General features: G+C 37.3%; 1 protein-coding gene across 2 annotated transcripts in view; it reads right to left on the bottom strand.

Moving 5' to 3' along the window:
• The window catches only part of ttyh2l (tweety homolog 2, like), a 42268-nt gene extending 22364 nt beyond the window's left edge, over positions 1 to 19904 (bottom strand). For both annotated transcript variants that reach the window (XM_056752741.1, XM_056752742.1), the window contains exons 1-4: positions 19529 to 19904; positions 14975 to 15147; positions 4559 to 4670; positions 122 to 342 (exon numbers count right to left, since the gene is read on the bottom strand). In XM_056752741.1, the coding sequence (XP_056608719.1) occupies positions 122 to 342; positions 4559 to 4670; positions 14975 to 15147; positions 19529 to 19657 (635 nt within the window). In that variant the 5' untranslated portion in view covers positions 19658 to 19904. The remainder of the gene's footprint in view (positions 1 to 121; positions 343 to 4558; positions 4671 to 14974; positions 15148 to 19528) is intronic.
• Between the last annotated feature and the right edge of the window lie 513 nt (positions 19905 to 20417).

Genomic DNA, 20417 nt, shown 5'->3' on the forward strand with positions numbered 1-20417 from the left:
CTTTAACCCAACCTCTACAAGTACAAGATGCATTCCTGATTTTAACCTCTGAAGGGACAAGAAATGTCGTTGCCAAATCTTTCAAGTCCCTGCCAAGTAATTACTAAAGCGTAGTGCTCACCTGTAGTACTCTATGAATGCAGTTTGTTCCGAGATGGCTGCCAAATCCACTTGCACCTTACTGGTGTCTGGCATGGCCGTCAGCTGCTTGATGATGTTGTTGGCCATCTGCTGCAGAAAGCGCAAGCTTTGGGTATAATCTCCTCGCGGAGAGAAGATCTCTTCCAATCGCTCCAGGTGTTCTTTCAGACCAACCCGCATGTTACTCAGAGAGTTACCCACCTGAGAGCAAAGAGAAAGTGCTGATCACCGTTGGCAACATAACAGGAGCGATTTGGCGTCCATGAATGGATATGAGCAGGCGTTTCCAATTAAATCTCTATGGGAGGTGAGAGGTAGATTTGTGCGGGGGAGAAGTGGCGAGAGCCTACAAAAGTTAAAATGGTTAACTTTATGCAAGTGAGAGGTGAAAATGCAGGTGGCAGCCAAACAAGCTGGACTTCAAATGCAGTTTGGAGGCTTTCATTGGCACTAAACTGTGTCTCTGGCTAAACAAAACTGACAATATGCATACTTCAGGAATTTAGAAATAAAGTTGAAACTCCAAATCGTTCAAAAGACAACCATGCTCGCTGTCAAGAGGCCAACCTCTGGCATTTTAAGCATGTTTTTCCTCGCCAGTTTTGTAATGATGTGAGAGTTGAGTGTTAGACAGGGTGAGAAGGTTTCTCGCCTTATTTCGCAGTTAAAGAATTAAAAATAAAGCTGGCGGTGACAAGAAAGCTATTTTAGTAGCAAACATATTTCTGCAGCAGACACACAGCAAACCCCACACAGACATTACACACAACTGTCAGTAACAAAAAAAGAAAAGACTACGGAAAGAATGGAAATCTTGTAGTTATCTTAAAAATAGCTTTTAATCATTTTTTTAAAGGGTAAGACCTACAATAAATGCTTTTGTAGTTGGTATATATTTTTTACATTGCCTCTGTATTTTATTTTATTTAATTTTTTTTTCTCTTCGGTTATTTATATAATTTTGTTTATCCATTTTTCATTTATTTGGGGGGAAGGGAATAATTTATATTTTTGTTGATACTTGAATGTATCTCCATGCTTTGGACTAATAATGTTCAATAAATATATTTCAAATAAAATCCATATTATACATATATAATAGACATATATATATAAATATATGACCTAAACAACCTTGTCAAGAGCATCGGTAATTTAATAAATGTTAACATATGTTTAAAAATGAAGAGACCATTTCAAAGATCATTTTCAGTTTTTATGAATTTACTATTTATAGGTATGTGTTTAGGTCAAATGGTCAGTTTCTTTTTATTCTGGGAACTACTCACAATATTTCTAGCAAATTTCATAAAATTATTGTTTCTATTTATATTTATTTGCAGAAAATGAAAACTTGAGAAACAAGTGAAAATAACATAAAAATGCTCTGTATTTTTTTTTCTGACCTAATACTGCACAGAAATCAAGTTCATGTTCACTTTAAGCAATACAACAGTAATATTTGTACTTGTATTTAGGAAAATACATGTATTTGTCTTTCACATTGCTGTTGGATGACTTTATGTCACTGCTCAGGTATGATTTGACAGTGGATTGAAATGTCCACTGTACATCTAGAAATGCTTATTAAGATAAAATTTTGATGTTTTTTTGCGGCTGTAAAAAACATTATGAACTTAGGTACACTTTACACTTGCTTGTCGATGTGTTTTGTTGAGCTTCTCCTCCGATTCTTGTAGCAGACAGTTTTTGGATTTCTCATTTTGCCATTTTTTTCAATAATTGTATTAAAAACCTCTTTTCAGTTTCGCTTCAGTGAAATGAAATATGTTTCTCTTATAAAATAAATCATTATTGTCTAGCTCTATAAGTCATAATTTCAGGACTGTGAAACAGTATTTAACCTTCATAAAGCAGATTCACTGTCTCTGTGGATATTGCATAAAAAGTCTGAATGCTGGCAAAATGGCCATCTCTACACCATGTTATTCACAGTCACCACAGCTATTTCCTGGCACAAAACCACTGGCGGGATCCTCACTAGCCTTTTAAAAAGCTTGCCATCTCTGTGAATCACTTTAACACGAAGTCTGGATTTTAAAGAGACCTTCACTAAAGCTAAAATTGGATTCATTCGGGTTCGCTGGAGCCAAGGCTGTAATTGTGTTTATTCAGAATGCTGTTGTTTTATTTTAAAAGTGTGCTCTGGAGAGATGGTGCGATATGAACGCCCAACCGGGATGCGATGCATTATGGGCCAGCGTGCCAAAGATATATTGGCATACAGTATTGTGAGAGCGACAGTAGAGATTTCAGAAGAGTAGTATCAGCGAAACAACAATTTTTCACTGCATTGCCAGCAGGTAATGGACGTTACAGGCTACGTAAGGAAAACTTTCTGCCAGCCAGTCATCCAGCCAGCGAAATGCTCTGTTTAGCAAACTCAACCCACCAGATGGTAAATTACATAGGCCTCATAGCCAAGTCATACGGCAAGAAAACAAATTTGGTTTGGTTGTGGGTTGTGTTAAATATAACAAAGTGGTAAATTACAAAGTACTGACCATTACCCAGTACAGCCTGGATAATATAAAACTTATGTGTAAAACACAAAAACATTTTTTTAGTTCTAGTCTATAAACTAGCATGTTGTTTAATACATATAAATACAGTCCACTAACAGTATGCAATAGGCAATGAATGCAACATTTGATAAAATCAACAACTTTTCAATTACTTTTCTTTTTTCCTCTTCAACAACCTACCTCTGTTCTCTGGTATTTAACAATAACATTACTAGTCTGAAACATAACAATTCTATCTGAATTATTGTTATTTTGGATTTTTATTTGATCTTCATGAACTTTGTGTTAACTTGTAATAACCTAAAGCAGCGTGCCACCCTGACATTATTTCTGAAACTAAAATGTGCATTCTGTGTGAGTTTGCATGCAGTTCACAGTATATAACCTGAGCACTTCAGAAATTTCAGAAAACAGTAGATCCGCAGCATGCTGATCCAGCCTTTTATCAGAAAACTCCTACTCTTCATTAAAAGGACAGTTCAACCAAAAATTAATAATCTGTCATCATGAATTCACCCTCATGTCATTCCAAACATGCAAAAAACAAAAGAAGATATTTTGTAGAACTCCAATAGAGGGAATGCATGTGTCGTCACTTAACCACGTGAACACCACGTGAGCACACCGGAGCGTGTCCTCCAGGGTGGCAAAACATTCAGCAAAAGAATGCTTACAATATCAGGAAATGCAATTCCCTGCAACATTTCAGTGTCCAGGATTAACTTATTCCGCTGTAAATCGCAGTGAAGCTGTAAGCGTAAGCGATCGTATCCGTCGAGTCCAGCTGCTTGTAATTTCTTCAATAATTGCGTGTTTAAGTCCCGGTTTCTGTCTTTCTCCTATTCTCCTCAGCAATTTTGCCACGTGGTTTACCACTCAGGGGAACGTGTCCCGGGGTTCAAGGGTCGCGTCCCAGCGTGTTCACATGGGAAAGTGACGTCGATGCATACCCCCTTTAACCAACACCATTCTCCTCCAGTAGCTTGCATTGCATGGACACAAAACCACTGAGGCATTTCTCAAAATCCCTTTGTGTTGTACAAAAGAAAGAGTTACATACAGGTTTTGATTGACATGTGGGTAAATAAATGATGAAAGAACATTTTTCCTATTGGATGAACTATCACTTAAAACTAAACATTAAAACAAACCATAAAATAGAATTTGTGGGCAAAAATACTTGTATTATATATACTACAAAAGATATTATTATTAACAAGATGCATCACTGCCATTCAAATGAATGTTTAGTAACGCAACACTCAATATGGCCGCCCTAGCGAAGCTTGGCGCATGCGTAGTATCAAAAGCAACACGTTACGGTACAGTGTACTTCTTTTTTAAGATGTTGTTTTTAAATATGTCGTTTCATTGGAAGAAATAGCAGTATTCTCATTCACGTCTTGTTTGAATAACTAAATGAATACTAAATGAATTTGAACAACAGTAAGTGCTGGCCCACTCATTCTGACACCCCCAATTTACAGATACAACATTTTTAATCCACATTAATGCAAATGGACATTTAATCCTAGATTTCTCTGGATTTTCTTGCCGACACGCACAAAAACACACCAGCTGGGTTCGTTGGCATCTGGAGATGTTTCTAAACCCTGAAACTCCTCAAAACTGGAAGGCAAAATGGGGACATGCACAATATGGCCACGACTCTCTTGCAGAAGCGTGTGTGTGTTACTGTCATATCCCTGCAGCTGTGAAATGTCCCTGCGGCTCCAGCATTTACATATTCTACAGCACAACAGGCACATTTCTGATTGAGTTTAATCCTGACCTTCTTCGGGCTATTAGAAATAAGACAACATGATGAGTGACAGGTGAACAGGTGCAGGTGGAGGATGTCAAACTCTTACCAAACTGCCAATGCCATCCAGCGTGCGATTGGCGTTATAAATTGAGTAAGTTAACTGGTAGACTCCATCGTTGGTTTCGCTGTTTCCATAGAAACCCACACCCACGGCTGAACTGTAAGAAAAACAAATTCTTGTGTTATGATCACAGCTTCACATCAGTGGGTATCTTTCATTTTGTTTGTGTAATGCAGCAGTTATTTTTGGGGATTTAAAGGTAAAATGCATCGTTTTTATTCAACTCAGAGGAGTCATATTCTCCTGTAGTGGGTTTGTTATTCCAGGAACCACATATACTTATAAAATGTATGAATGCACATAAGTCGAATAAAAGCTTCTTCCGAATACATGGATGCATTTATCAAAATGAGGAATCAACATTTTCTTGATATTTTGAAATAGTGATGTCAGAATATACCGGCATTGACAATTACTGTGATATTAACGGCAGTGATTGTTGATATTGTTTAAATACATGTGATAATATCATGAATGATTCAGTTTAAGCATCTTATAGTTGACACTCCAACATAGTGATTTTGCACCCATTTAACATATCCTTGTACCTTTAGAGCCACAATGAATACCAAAACTACAGTATATACAAATATTTTGAGTAGAATGCATTGGGCAAAAAAACGAGGAAGCATAAAATAAAATGAAAGATACATTTGACTGACACCATAATTTATATACATTTCAATAGATATCACAATAATACAGTTGAAAGAAAAAGTATGTGAACCCTTTGTGCTTACTTGGATTTCTTCATAAATTGGTCATAAAATGTGTTCTGATCTTCATCTAAGTCACAACAATAGAGAAACACAGTCTGCTTAAACTAATACCGCACAAACATTATACGTTTTCATGTTTTTATTGAACACAACATGTAAACATTCATAGTGCAGGGTGGAAAAAGTATGTGAACCTTTGTGTTTAATAACTGGTTGACCCTCCTTTGGCAGCAATAACCTCAACCAAACGTTTCCTATAGTTGCAGATCAGACCTGCACAACGGTCAGGAGAAATTTTGGACCATTCCTCTTTACAAAAGTGTTTCAGTTCAGCAATATTCTTGGGATGTCTGGTGTGAATCGCTCTCTTGAGGTCATGCCACAGCATCTCAATCGGGTTGAGGTCAGGACTCTGACTGGGCCACTCCAGAAGGCGTATTTTCTTCTGTTGAAGCCATTCTGTTGTTGATTTACTTCTATGCTTTGGGTCGTTGTCCTGTTGCATCGTCCATCCTCTGTTAAGCTTCAGTTGGCTGACAGATGGTCTTAAGTTTTCCTGCAAAATGTCTTGATAAACTTTGGAATTCATTTTTCCATCGATGACAGTAATCCGTCCAGGGCCTGAGGCAGCAAAGCAGCCCCAAACCATGATGCCCCCTCCACCATATTTCACAGTTGGGATGAGGTTTTGATGTTGGTGTGCTGTGCCTTTTGTTCTCCACACATAACGTTGTGTGTTCTTTCCAAACAACTCAATTTTGGTTTCATCTGTCCACAGAATGTTTTGCCAGTAGTGCTGTGGAACATCCAGGTGCTCTTTTGCAAACTTCAAACGTGCTGCAATGTTTTTTTTGGACAGCAGTGGCTTCCTCCGTGGTGTCCTCCCATGAAGTCCATTCTTGTTTAATGTTTTCCTTATTGTAGATTTGTCAACAAAAATGTTAGCATGTGCCAGAGATTTCTGTAAGTGTTTAGCTGACACTCTAGGATTCTTCTTCACCTCATTGAGCATTCTGCGCTGTGCTCTTGCAGTCATCTTTACAGGACGACCACGCCTAGGGAGTGTAGCAACAGTGCTGAACTTTCTCCATTTGTAGACAATCTGTCTTACCGTGGACACATGGACATCAAGGCTTTTAGATATACTTTTGTAGCCCTTTCCAGCTTTATGTAAGTCAACAATTCTTGATCGTAGGTCTTCTGAGAGCTCTTTTGTGCGAGGCATGGTTCACATCAGACAACGCTTCTTCAGAACAGCAAACTCAAAACTGGTGTGTGTTTTTTATTGGACAGGCCAGCTTTAATCAACACATCCAATCTCATCACATTGATTGGACCCCAGGTTGGCTGACTCCTGGCTCCAATTAGCTCTTGGAGAAGTCATTAGCCTAGGGTTTCACATACTTTTTCCACCCTGCACTATGAATGTTTACATGTTGTGTTCGATAAAAACATGAAAACGTATAATGTTTGTGCGGTATTAGTTTAAGCAGACTGTGTTTCTCTATTGTTGTGACTTAGATGAAGATCAGAACACATTTTATGACCAAATTATGAAGAAATCCAAGTAAGCCCAAAGGGTTCACATACTTTTTCTTTCAACTGTAAATAATACAGCCATGGAAAAATTAAGAGACCCCTCCAAATTTCTGTTTAAAAATAAAAAAATTGAACTTTTCCTACACATATACAAATATGAATTCTTCAGAATCATACCACATAATTGTGTAGTGAAATAAAACGTTCCTATATAGTCCAATAAATATTTTTTAGTTACAAGTGTTAATAGTGTTGTAAGGGCAAGAATCGCCGCTACTATAAGTATTAGAATAAGTAATGTAAACAACAAATTTTATTTAATAAAATAATTATAAAATCTGTAAAAAAGACCTTTGACGTGTGTATTTTTTTATTTATGTTATATTACAGTAAAATCAGAAACAATGAACGGGCTGATTCAAACCCACCCGACCATTGCACCGATGAGATTTTTCTTCACTTCACAGGAAAAGTGAGATCACCAGCAGCCGTTCGGCTGTGTAATTCATCACTTTGACTGATCCGGTCTCATGATAGCTTCAACTGTGAAACCTGAGTAAATATTTCAAACCAAGCCCCAGAATGTTAGTCGACCTAATTAGACCGCTGTGCTGGGTCATAACAGCCCCGTCAAGCATTAGATGCGGGTCAGTCCATCCCTTCCACCTCCCCCCCAATGCTGGAGCCAATACATGAGACACTGTGTCTGGCCGTCTGATAATATCTCCATTCATTTTCTTTGAAAGTGCTAATTTTACAGCCCGACAAAAGCAAGAACAATGAGAGATATAAGAGCACACGGCACTTTGTGTGCAAGAAAGTTGCTTTGATTGCTATATCAGTATGACTGATGGGGTGCTTTTAGTTCATATCAAAAAAAGAAATTGTGAACATATTTCCAGATTAATGCTTTCAGAAGAGTGATGTGTCCTGTCAGAAACCAAAAACCTGTTTTCTGTCTGTCACATGAATGATGAAGCCATTGTAAGAATGGGATCAAATTAAAGGGAGGGTGGGTGATCCTGTCCAGAAAATGTTTTTGTCATGTTGGTTGGAAATCTCTTTACATCCTGATAGCAATCAAGAAGAATAGTGGTCAAATAATATTTTTATAATTATATATCGTCTGTGAAAGGCGTAGGACCAAAAAACGTTTGCCCAATCAAAACGTTCTGGCCGAACGCTTTGACTGGTCATGTTGCTCCCCTTCCATTGGACAGTCATGTACATTAGGGCTGCACGGTGTACCGGTGCTACGGTAGCATCGCGATGCTAAAGCTTCAGAACACCTGCAATGCCTCTCTATTTTTTAAATAGTAGTATCGTAGTACCGTAGTTATTGTTGCCTATGCGCATTGATATTAATTTGAACATTTAAATCTGCCTTTTTGCGGTGTTTAACTTCTAAATGAATGTGTCTTTGAATGACTTGGACGAGATAATGATTCAAATTATCGTTTTGAACGAGTTGGTTAAATGATTCACTAACTCAGTGGAAAATGTACGCTAACTACTGACCGTCTTAGTTCTGCATTTAAAGTAAGCCTAAAATTTCCCTCTATAAAGATTGCTGTGTCAATAAAATTTGTACAACATTTGAATTAGTTCCCTCGTGAAGAATGATCTTGTGTACTTTAGTATTTACTACAATAAACTACTAAAACTAATAGATACAAATGTTTTTTGAGGCTCACCTTAGTACTACATAGTAACTACAGTTAATACAACAACATATTCTAGTGCAAAGTATAATACAGTTTACTAAAATAAATACAAAATGTTTCATATAAATCAGTTTTTTGTTTTTTAGATTTGAATTATATGGCACAACAACCTGATACTACTTGGTATCGAGATACTTCAGCTGGTATAGTATTGTAAGACATGTTTATGGTACCGTGACAACCCTAATGTACATACCTGTACATGCTACAAACTGGACAAATAATACACAATAATAGTTCATTTAGCTTTTCTCCGATTCATAATAATTGTCTCATTTACCCATTTACGGCAACAGTGTTGAGCCGTATGTCCACCGAGGCGTTTATGCTTGCGGCCGGCGTGTTTTTAAAATTGTTTTCAATGGTTACGCCCCGCTTTTAAAAAAAGCCATCAGTTGATGTTTTTTTTCTGCTCAGCGCTGGTGCTTTGCGTTTTTTGCACGATCAGCGCCGGCGATCGACCGAGAGCCCAGAGTTGAAAAATGCAAAACTTTGAGCAGAACGCTTCGACTACATCGACATTTTCAGACGAGCTCCCGCTGTTTTCAGCCGAGTAAATGCACCTCAGTGGACACAGCCCCTTTATATCGGCATTTAAAAACCCAAGTCAGTCAACCAAAATGATCGCTCCCTGTTCTCAATTGCCAACAAGGCATTGTCAAGCCAACTTAAAAATGTGATCTTCATGAAGATGCCTTAAAGTCCATTTTTTCACACATACGTTACTCATATTTCTAAAAACCCCCGGTCACGGTTTTCAACCACACAGGAGACCACAGGAAAACACACGCTCACAGACAATGTAATACATGTGTTGTTAGGTTTCACACAGTTATGAACAAAAATCAGTCTAAAAATGTTCCTAAAGTAAACACAAGCAACCTTTAGTACTAAAGGACAATAAGGAAAAAGCGGACGGCACACGCCATCCTGCAATACGGCGACACCTCAACAGGATGCATTTGTGTCTGGGGGGGTCAGAGAATCCTGTTTCTGATTTCCCTCCGAGCTTAAATCATTATTACAACTCCCTCAGGCCAGCTGTGTTTCTACGACCATTATGGGGTGTGTTCGTGGCTCTCACCCGACACCCGCCCAGCCGCTGAAACCAGTGCTCATCTTGTTACATCTCACTCAAAGCCTACAGATCTCCATTCATTGATTGGCAAATCCAAATAAGAAGGAAGTGAATGAACAAAACCTGTGAGATAAGCAATGCAGGTTACTCAAAGCCAGATTAAACCTGAGAAAGATTACAACATTTCTTAAAGATCCCACCAGAGTGAATCATGGGTATATGTCAGTGTTTCATACTAATATATGTATCTTTAAGATTACATGATGTTTTCTTTGTTCTTCTTTAGCTTGGACGAAAAAGCAGAACCAATATGAGGGTGAAGGCCACATTCACACATTCATATGGTGGTGCTGATCTTTAAGCCTCTCATGGACTTATAAATTGCTTCAGTAAACACTTAGATGCTCCAACTATACAGTGATAGAGTACTACAGGATAAAGTGCCATTTCAAACACTAATTCGTCTAAGTGCGGCTGATAACAGTCACACTATCTCTCTAAGCTTCAACATCAGATGCCGTTTTGTTGGATATGAATTAGTCGGTCAGTTCCCGCTAAAAGGATCCGCTGTGACGGGATCTTCACCCTTCGGCCATTAACACTGCAGGAAGGTTTTCATAGTTTCCTTTGCAATCTATTGGCCGTTTTTGAGTACCCTTTTTTTTGTGTTTGCATCACAAAAACTGGTAATGATATTAGTTATAAGTACGCTTTTTGGGGGGATAAAATTATCTTTGGGTTTAAATTAGGGCTGTCATTAGATCAAAAAATGTAATCACGATTAATCGCACCCTTTTCGTGTGATTAACTGTGATTAAACGCACACGTATAGTGAAAGTAAAAACACTATTTCTTGTGTTAAACATGTTTATTTGAGCATTAATGTTTTTAAATATACTTATTTCACATTTTATCTCCAATTGTGTGTAGAAACAACACATTAATTTAACGGCATCATTTTTTGAATGAAATCCAACACTCTGACATTGTTGGCATTGCAACTGATGTCTTTATTAAATATATAATTTTTACAACTAATCAACGACCTATATTTAAGTGTGCCCTTTCACAGAAAATAAATGAAGTTCTTAAACACTTCACAGTTTTTACTGCTGAATAGATGAAATACAGTAGAATCAAATATCTCATTGATATCTTCTTTTTTTTCTTCTTTAATTAACAGTAGTGACAGTAGTCATAGCAGCAGATTTAAGAATGGGGTCCCTTTAAGAGCTGCAGCTAAGAAAGTCTGATGCGTTTACGATTTTCACTACACTTTGCATTCAGACTTTATTGAACTCATTGAAGACTGTGCTTGCGAAAATACTAAACAAAATATGCTTTCTGGCATAATCTTATGTTTTTGTTCGTACAAGCACGAAAGAGAAGTCAATACTGGTGAGCTGTATGACGGATTCTGCCGCAGCCTGACACCGGACGGGACCGCTGTCGTGTTGCATTAAGCTGTGTTTTACAGCCAGAAACTGTCAATCTATACTGGACGTGTCAGTACAACCATTTCAAATCACGCTTAAATAGTTTAAAGGCCTTTAAATGAATAAGTGCATAATTATATAATGTAAAGATAGACCGAAAAAACGGTTGTTGCGTTAATGGTGTTAGAAAAAAATGTACTTGTTAATCTGGAAAAAATAATCGCATGCCCTTGTTTAAACCGGCACAATAGGAACTAAAGTACCAGCGACGCAAGTGTATGATTACGCTCACTTGAAAACAATATTTGAAAGTATTACACAAACATTCAAAAAAGTTATATTCAGGGCATGTCCTTGACACTACATGTTGTTAGCAGATTTAGTCTCATGGCCCTCATTTTTGTCTCAGTGACAACTTATATGTCTATATTCATCTCCATTATCAGGAAACCCTAAACTGAAAACAAAAACACAAGTCAGATCATGGCATCCTCCATTTGTTTCAGTTTTTTGAATACCGTATTTTCGTTCCTGTAAATTAGTTCCTATTACACGGAGCAAAGGCTGCTCATGTCACCAGAGTTTAAGAAAAAGCACTGTGATTAGAAAACTAGAAAACCGATCAGACCGTTCGGTTCTGATTATCAAAAATTAAGATAAACTGGAAAACTGTTGAAAATTATTATATTGTATAGTGTTGGATGGGGTGAATGAATGTAAAGAATAAATTGATAAATAAAAGAACTGTGTCCTGAACACTTTGATTCAAACAAGACTAAAACTATTTCCGTCAAGTATAATACCAGTTTAAAAGGGGCTTAATAAAACTACAGTGACCGGATAAAAGTACTATGGTTCTGTTTTTGGATCCAAAATGATCAAAAGAAATATAATCAAATTAAAGAGACGCCTTGATGCTGATCAAAGTTTAATGAGAATCACATGGACCACAAGACAAAACGGGAGATAAATGAAATGGGCTGTCATTTAATTCAGTTAAGGTCTTATTACTCAGTACTGGCTCAAGATGTAATATGATTATACAAGATCATTTCTCATTTAAAATAATAAGGCTACAGATATATAACACCTTCAATCAGAGCTGCAACCATTTTAGGCAATGAACTAGATTTTTTCACAATATACTGACCACATTTGTCCAATGTGGTCACAGTTCTATCTTCAGGTGACACAAATTTTCACTTAATGTTTATCAGCAGCAACAGAGACAATCCTGAGAACTTTATTTCTTTACAAAACCTTTATATTGTCGGACTGAAACCTCATATTTCCGTTTTTCATGATTTAAATTTTTGTTCATAATTCATAATTTTTATTAACAGGTTATCATGGTTTCACTTTATAATACTGTTTTGGATATATGTAATTACTTAATACTAATATGGTAAGACCTGAGTAATTATTAAAAAGTTACCTTGATTTTCACTTTATAATACTGTTTCTGATAATAAGTAATAACTTAATACTGATGGGGTAAGTGATCATAATTATTTAACACTCTATAATATGGTTCCAGGTGTGTTAGTTATCTTAGTTATTGTATAGTTCTGCAGGAGACAAAGCATTCAGTATTTATTAATGACTATTAAATAAGTAATAAGTAACTAATAGTTACTTACATTAAACATCAGTATGCTGTTACCAAAGGATTAGTTTTGTTTAACCATTTGTTTTGCATTAGTTCCTGCCTAACTACCTATTAGGTATAAACTAGTATTATAAAGTGTTAGTTACCCAAATATTTAACCAATTAAAAGTATTGAAAAGAGCTTGCCAACTTTGACAATGCAGTGTTTAGTTATTGTTGTTAACTTTAGCTGTTAAGTCGCAGTTTTGAAGATATTAGCTTTCCGTCGGCCAGTGACAACATGCTGTTTATTTTCCGTAAAACCTTGAAGTATGAATTAAGAATCGTGACATACTATAAGTTAAAGCAAAATAAAACTAAATGTGCAGACACAGATTTATAATACAGTTTTATAGCCCGGCAGCTATCTACAGTGTCAAAAATGAATACGAAAGCCATAAATTGAGAATAAAACTGGCTTTATAGAAACTGGCTATTCACTATAGTGTCAGGGGTGAAGGGTTAAGCAGGACTTTGTGTTAAGCAGCATCACGCAACAGCACTTAGCATGACAAATGACCTTCTTTCCACGACTGGAATGTTAACTCAATCCGGACTCTAAACTTTCATGACTGTCACAAGTTTCAGCTGAAACCTCTGCAAATTCAATTCAGCACTTTGGCATAAAAGCATTTGTCTTCTTTTATTGGTTTAATAAAAAGCATACAGTGTTAGCACCGTGCTAACCCTCCAATGCTCAAGAGGGAAACTGACCTCAGGGTCTTGAGCCCCCTTAGTCGACTGATTTAGAGATTTTCTGAGGGCATGAACTGAACTTTAGTTTTAGACACAGATATCTGAAGACACGCCTTGTCTGCACCGGACGTAGCGCGACGCGAAAAAAAAAACCCATAATAATTTTCATTTTGTCCACACTGGATTGGCTAAGATGTGGACATTCCATACAATGTTTTTCACAGTCTACAGTCTCATCATTTTAAGAACAATAACATATATTTAAGTCATTATATTTATGTTAAGCTGTTTTCAAACAAAAAGTTTATTAACCAATACAATGAGCTATTGTAAAAATTTACTTTATTGTAAATCTAAGTTTATAATAACACTATAATTCCTGAAGCTCAAACAGCACATCATGGTCCCAGCAATATTTGATCATGGGATTGATTCCAGAAAATGAATATTAAAAAATATTCATCAATTTTGGTTGCATTGAATAAAATTGCCAAATAAAACCATTTAACTTTCGTATAAAAACATATTCTGGCACAGTTTTGCTTAAACAAGAAAGTCCCTGTTACGTGCCCAAGTTTTGCTTTCTCTTGTGTTGGTTGTCTTTGTTTTCCCGCTCTCTGCTTTCTCATTTTTAATATGCACTAAAATGATCAACGTCCCACGCATAACAGATCATGATGTGGTTTTGATCGCCCGTTCATTTGAATTTAATACACTGAACAACAACACGTGTCGTGACAGGTGCACGCTGGCTGCCCAGGAATGAATTTCTGCAACATATTGGCTCAGAGATAGAGCAGAGGTGGAGGAGGATTAATTCTCTCGAATTCCATCCTACTTCCTGCAGATCAGTCCTGAAAGCTAAGGTTCACGCTCTGACATCCTCCTCCGTTTGTGAGATCATAGGAGTTTGCGTAAGGTCACAGCGTATCTGGCTTAAAAACTATAAATATCTCCTCCTTAAATAATGTCTCATACATGTACCCACTTCAAAAAAAACAAATCCAATCCAAATGCAACGTTATCCCTGCCTGGCACAATACACTGATATACTAAATGAAGTGAAAGGTTAGATAAATTTCATTCTATCTCAAAAATCACTCTTTGCAACTCAACCTTAAACATAGCAAAAGGTTTGATTCCCGTGAAATGTCTGTGCATAATTTTGTCGCTAGACCAGTGATTGTCAAACTGGGGGGGCCGTGGTCCCCTGGGGGGGCCCTAAGATGGATCCAGGGGGACACAGGTTTTGTAGGATTGAAGAAGTGTTGAAATTTATCTTTGATTTTATGCTATCAAACATCAACCAAAATAATTGATGTTCCAGCATTATATAACTGAATATGTTTTTGGTTTAATTAAAATTCTAAGAAGATTTTAAGATTTTTTTGGGGGGGCACAAAGCAATGCATTCTACACAAAGGGGCCTTACAATGAAAAAGTGTTTGTATTAACAAAGGCATTGTTATTCACAAGTGGCAAACTATGAATGAAATCAGTCATCACATGGAGAACAACACAGGCCCCGGTTGACACAAAACAAAGACGTGACTTCACTCACCATATGACCAGGCCAGTGATAACAGCGACCCATGTGACACAGCAGGTTTCGGGTCTCTTGACCTCCTCATCTTCTTTCCTCTGACAGCGGAACAGGCAAGTCAGATACACAGAGAGCACCAGCAGACTCAGGCCAAGACCAATGGCAGAAACACAGGCCAGGAAGATCAAAGACTGCAGAGTGAAACAAACACAGGGTCAAATGAAACAGGAAGTTGAACGGCCCTTTATCAAGGATTGATTTACCTGTCATCACTGATGTCATCAGAATACAAAAGAGAAAATGTAAATGGAGCTACACCTGAATGTCACACACACAGAACTTTGTGATGGTATTTTTGAAGACGGAGGGAGTTTGAAGTATGTAGAAGAACATAGGAACGGAGGAGTGTGATAAGCGTCTTGATGTTGTGACTCAAACGGTTCATGACAGCTGTGGGTGGATAAATGGTACAATGGCTGTTATGAGGGCTAGCTTATGCCCCCATGCACGTAGCCATGGTAACCCACATGGACTAAGGCTAAAGAGAAATGATCCTTCTTTGAGTTGAACATCATGTGATAAGTGAGTAAAGCACGACAGCCCTGGGGTCTTGTGATCCAGCAGGAGGACCGAAGAAAGCCAGATATCAGATGGTTGGGAAAACACCATCACTGGATTCTGCTCTTTACGATGATAACCAAAAAAACAAACTGAATCAACATTTACTTATTCTTACTCATTCATCTTACTTATTCATGCCAAGGGGCCGAAAAACTGAGGTTACATCACTGAAAACTGAAAGCCAAGTGAATTTGATTTGACGCATTAAATAAATTGGTCTTGGGAAATCCTGAGTGAATTTACTAAAATCCCTAAGAGTGGCGTGTAATTGTTTAAACTGCGCTTGGTGGTCTAGACAGACCATAAAATAAAAACATGAAGGCTTTATAGGCAAAAGAAAACAGTTTAGATTTGTAAAAATATTTAAAGCCATAGATCGTCGCTGTCCAAATTTTGCTGCATTTCAGAAAATGGATTAAACACACATCTTTAAATGATTAAATACTGTGTTGTCAAAGTTGACAAGTTCTTCATAAAAAAATGATTGGTCAGATATTTACAAAACCCGTTGACAAACATAAAGGGTGACCAATAATAATGATTTATGGCAACAACAAAAAATCACGAAATATGGAGGTTTTAGAAGGACAACAGCGATATATTACTGCAGTCGACCAGAATTAAAAGTCTTTTTGTAGTTCTCTGATTCAAGATTATAGGCTCTGCCCAAGAGAGAGAGAGTGATACAAAAATAAAATTTATTTTTTAACATCAAAATAAATGTGAGAGCAAATGAAATGTTTTGCTTAAGTCTGCTGTTTTTGTATATTTTTCAACTAAAATGACCAATTATTTCTGAATACAAAACCTCTTAGTAAGAATTACTAACTCTCTAGTTGTTTCAAATCTTTATACATTGTTTTGTTTGGATGAACACAGAGAAAGATATTTGGAAGAATGCTTGTAACCAGACAGTTCTTGGCCACCATTGACTATCACGGTATGAAAAATGACAACGGCAGTCAAAAGTGCTCCAGAACGGTTTGCTTATAAGCATTCTTTCAAATATATTTCTCTGTGTTCATTAGAAAAAAGACATTTGTGCAGATTTGGAACAACTCGAGGGCTAATAAATGATGACAGAACTTTCATTTTTGGGTGCAGTATCTCTTTAAACATTTCTCATTCAGATCCCTCAGATTCCCTGCAATCTTTATTGTTTATTTGTCAGGAAAAACAAATCTGTTTCAAAGTAACCAATAACTTTTTCTGCAGTGATGCACTAACCTCTGAGCATTTTCCCTTGTTTACTTTATTTTTAAGTTAGCACTTTTATAAAAACAACTTATTTTCAGCATCATCAATTGGATTAATGACCAGCAAGCATATGATTGTGTATTAAACGCTGCAGGCGATCATTACCCAATATACAATTGTTTGATCTCTATAATTGTCCCATTGTTGTCACAGGATGTTTAACAGAAGAGGCCAATGAATGTGCACCATGAGATTAAACCAAACTTCCTGGTTCCTGCCACTGCCAGCGATGATGAAAACATGAAATAGAGATGTCGACCAATTAAGAAGAGCAAACAAAGAAGAATTACACATGTCCTACAGGCCAGAGGTTAACTGGTGATGTCTAAACCCCAGCAGTATGTGATGTGCATCCATACCCTGTTGTGTAGTGTGGTCTGTGGTGGCATCAGTGAGGACATCATATGGAACGCTGAATAATTACCATATTCTTTTACTGTGGTATTTACATAATTATATACCACCAATATTGAACCAACTTTTCAATGTTAATGTCACTGTTTCAACATGACAAACTATTTAACAATTAATAAAAAGTATTAATCATATTTGCAACAACATTTTCCCATGTGACATTTTTTATTCCAAACCTAAGTAGTCACATACTAATGGAAAAACTGATGCAATTGCAAGATGAAATTTTAACCCAGATAAAGATTTGACAAGCGTTTTGTTCCATAAACAACCTGTGATGCTGCTCCATTGATTTCTTCAAGTGAACCAGAGATATATGACCTTGAACAAGGCATGTAATATTCTTTTTTATAAAAAACACCAGCCGAAGTATTGACTTAATCAATGCGCAAAATGTTTCTCTGGAGACAATATCTCCAGCTAAAGTACAAATCACTGTCAGGGGAAAAAGAGCTTGTTTGATAGAAATGTGAGTCGTGTGTTTGGGATCCTATGACCATGTTTGAGCTATTTTGTGTCTGGCTTACTTTGTACCATTCAGTTATGGGCACAACTAGTCGCCACAGAGAATGGACATAAGCACAAGCATCCTCTGTATATCAGAACATAAAGCATCAATGGAGTTTGAAAAGAAACCATAATATTTACTTTACAGATTATAGTCCATTTAAACAGTCCTCGGATATTTATAAAAAATTACTAGATTTAAATTACTAGATTTGAAAAGTACCAGGATGTTTGGTATGCACATTAAAGTGAACACTTCAGTTCTGGAGTTCTGTAGTTCTCAACAGGCAGCCGGTTGTTATCTCAGAAATAAGCCCTGACAGTTTGATCAGGACCTGATGCAAAGCGGAGGTTCTTGTGTCTCACTGAAGGGGCTGTACATTATCCCACTTATTACATGGCTACTTTGTATTTTTCAATTTGTATTAATCATTTGTATATATGAAGAGTTTTGTTCCAAAATGAGATAGAAAAAAATCATGTTTTTTATTATGTTTTCATGTTTTTAATGTGTATTATTGTATTACTTAGCTGTATTTCTTAGTTATTATGGCTTAAATCAAATTATATAAAAAGTTCTGGTCCTTGATTCTGATTGGCTGAGTCAAATTCTAAACCGTTACAAAATTCCCCGATATATAACGACTGACCACATTACAAAGCCTACATATAATTTTATTTACTTTATTTTTAAAAACCTTGCTACGCGTATGTAATAACCGATTTATAAAAGCAAGAAGCTTATAAAAACTCTGCTTTGCATCGTGCCACAACGCCTTTAGGTGTTATAAAATGCACAGTAACCCACTGCTTCGCGGGGCTTGTTGCTTTAACAAACCAACTGCAGTCCGTTTGATATGAATTGGAATATGCACAATAACAAAAACACGATTTTTATCTCATTTTGGAACCAAACTCGTCATATAATGTCATATGTTATTAAAATACACAATTTTATTTAACTTGTGAAAAAAACTGTCAAAATGATTTGCTGCATCCGGGTTACCGTGTGTTTTTAGTTTTGAGCGGTTGTTATCTGGAATAACGAACCTTCAAATGTCGCGACTGGCCAATCAGAATCAAGCATTTCAATGAGCCGTGTAATAAGACGTTTTAAGCAAACACTACGCGTTTACACATCCCAGATAGCACAATCCATCTGGCTTAAGTCTTTTTGACGTCAGCATTTCCATCTGCAAGACATCTGCGATACTTAGTTTGCTCATCTACAATACGTCTCGGAGATGTCTGAACGTCTGTAATACGTCTGCTAAAGATCTGGAGATCTGCTGCGTAAAAACATCTGATAAACATCTTAGAAAGAGCAGCATTACATCCATTCTAAATCATAAACATCTTACAGACGTCTTCTAGATGTCTACATGACGTCTGACAGCAGATATCTCCGAGACGTATTGCAGATGAGCAAACTATGTATTGCAGATGTCCTGCAGATATAAATGCAGACGTCAAATAGATATAAGCCATATGTATGTGTGCTATCAGGGATGAGCAGGCCTTGGGTGTCATCTATAGAACTTCATAAAGAAAGAACAAGCGAAACAAAAGCATAAACATCAAACGTTTGTTTGTTTGTCAAGAAAAAATACATATATTAACTAAAATGACACGATATAAAAGATATACTATATTTGACAATATTCAAATTAAAGCGGATTCTCGCCTTAAGGTGTTATTATTGCGCTCCCTTCAACCAACAATATTGACATTAATTTCCCCCTCATCCTGTAAAAGTCTATTAGAGCCCCTCACCTGCTGATAGTTGGCGTCCTCCGGTTTAAAGTCGCTATCAACCGACTGGAAGCGCAAGTTAACATGCGGGAAATTGTGCAGCCAGTAGGTCCACCACGGGGCAATGTAGTCCTGTCGCGCTAGGGCCATCCCGGAGGAGAAACCCGATAACAGCTGATCCCAAGACCCGAAATCCGGAGCCCGACCGCCCCGTTAATCCGCTCTCACTCTTCACTTTACAACAGCAAAACACACTGAAGATCCGTCAGCAGACGACAACACAGGATGAACAGACAGGGAAACACCGCACGGAAGTATTTCCCTTGACTCTTGCGCGTAAAAGGATGCATAACACATGAGTTGTGTAGCCTATGTAACTCCATGCAGAGTGATCAGCTGTGAGCACAAACCTCACTGACTCCACTCGTTTGACTACTGCGCCTGCGCAACACACACGCGCTCCCGACCTGACCCAAACGCGACACACGAGTTGCGTTGTTTCTTACATTGACCGGTGAATATGGATCAAGTTAGACGTCTGGTCTGCTACAGTTTGTCAATGTTCCAGTTTACAGCTCGGAGTCGCCTAGTCTTGACTGTCCACAGGTGTGAAGGTTGAAGCTGGTGTGTTGTGCAACTCCACAATATAAAAATAATACTAGGATTATTGAAAAGGCCCTGTTCTTTCAAAAGATTGGAAAAACCTTCCACACACCACATACTAAGGAATGCATGTCGTGATTCATCCAGTTTCCTTTAAAACATCCAATACCTGTTCAAGACACGTTTTCTACTATATTATACTTTTGGATTATTTTGCATATATTGAAAAAGATTATGATCAGAGCAAGTACCCTATAGGACGCTCAGCTTTCTCAGTCTTGCTCACGTTTGACATCTAGTGGACAAT

Source organism: Triplophysa dalaica, chromosome 7 (assembly GCF_015846415.1).
Source record: "Triplophysa dalaica isolate WHDGS20190420 chromosome 7, ASM1584641v1, whole genome shotgun sequence".
Taxonomy (NCBI): Eukaryota; Metazoa; Chordata; class Actinopteri; order Cypriniformes; family Nemacheilidae; genus Triplophysa; species Triplophysa dalaica.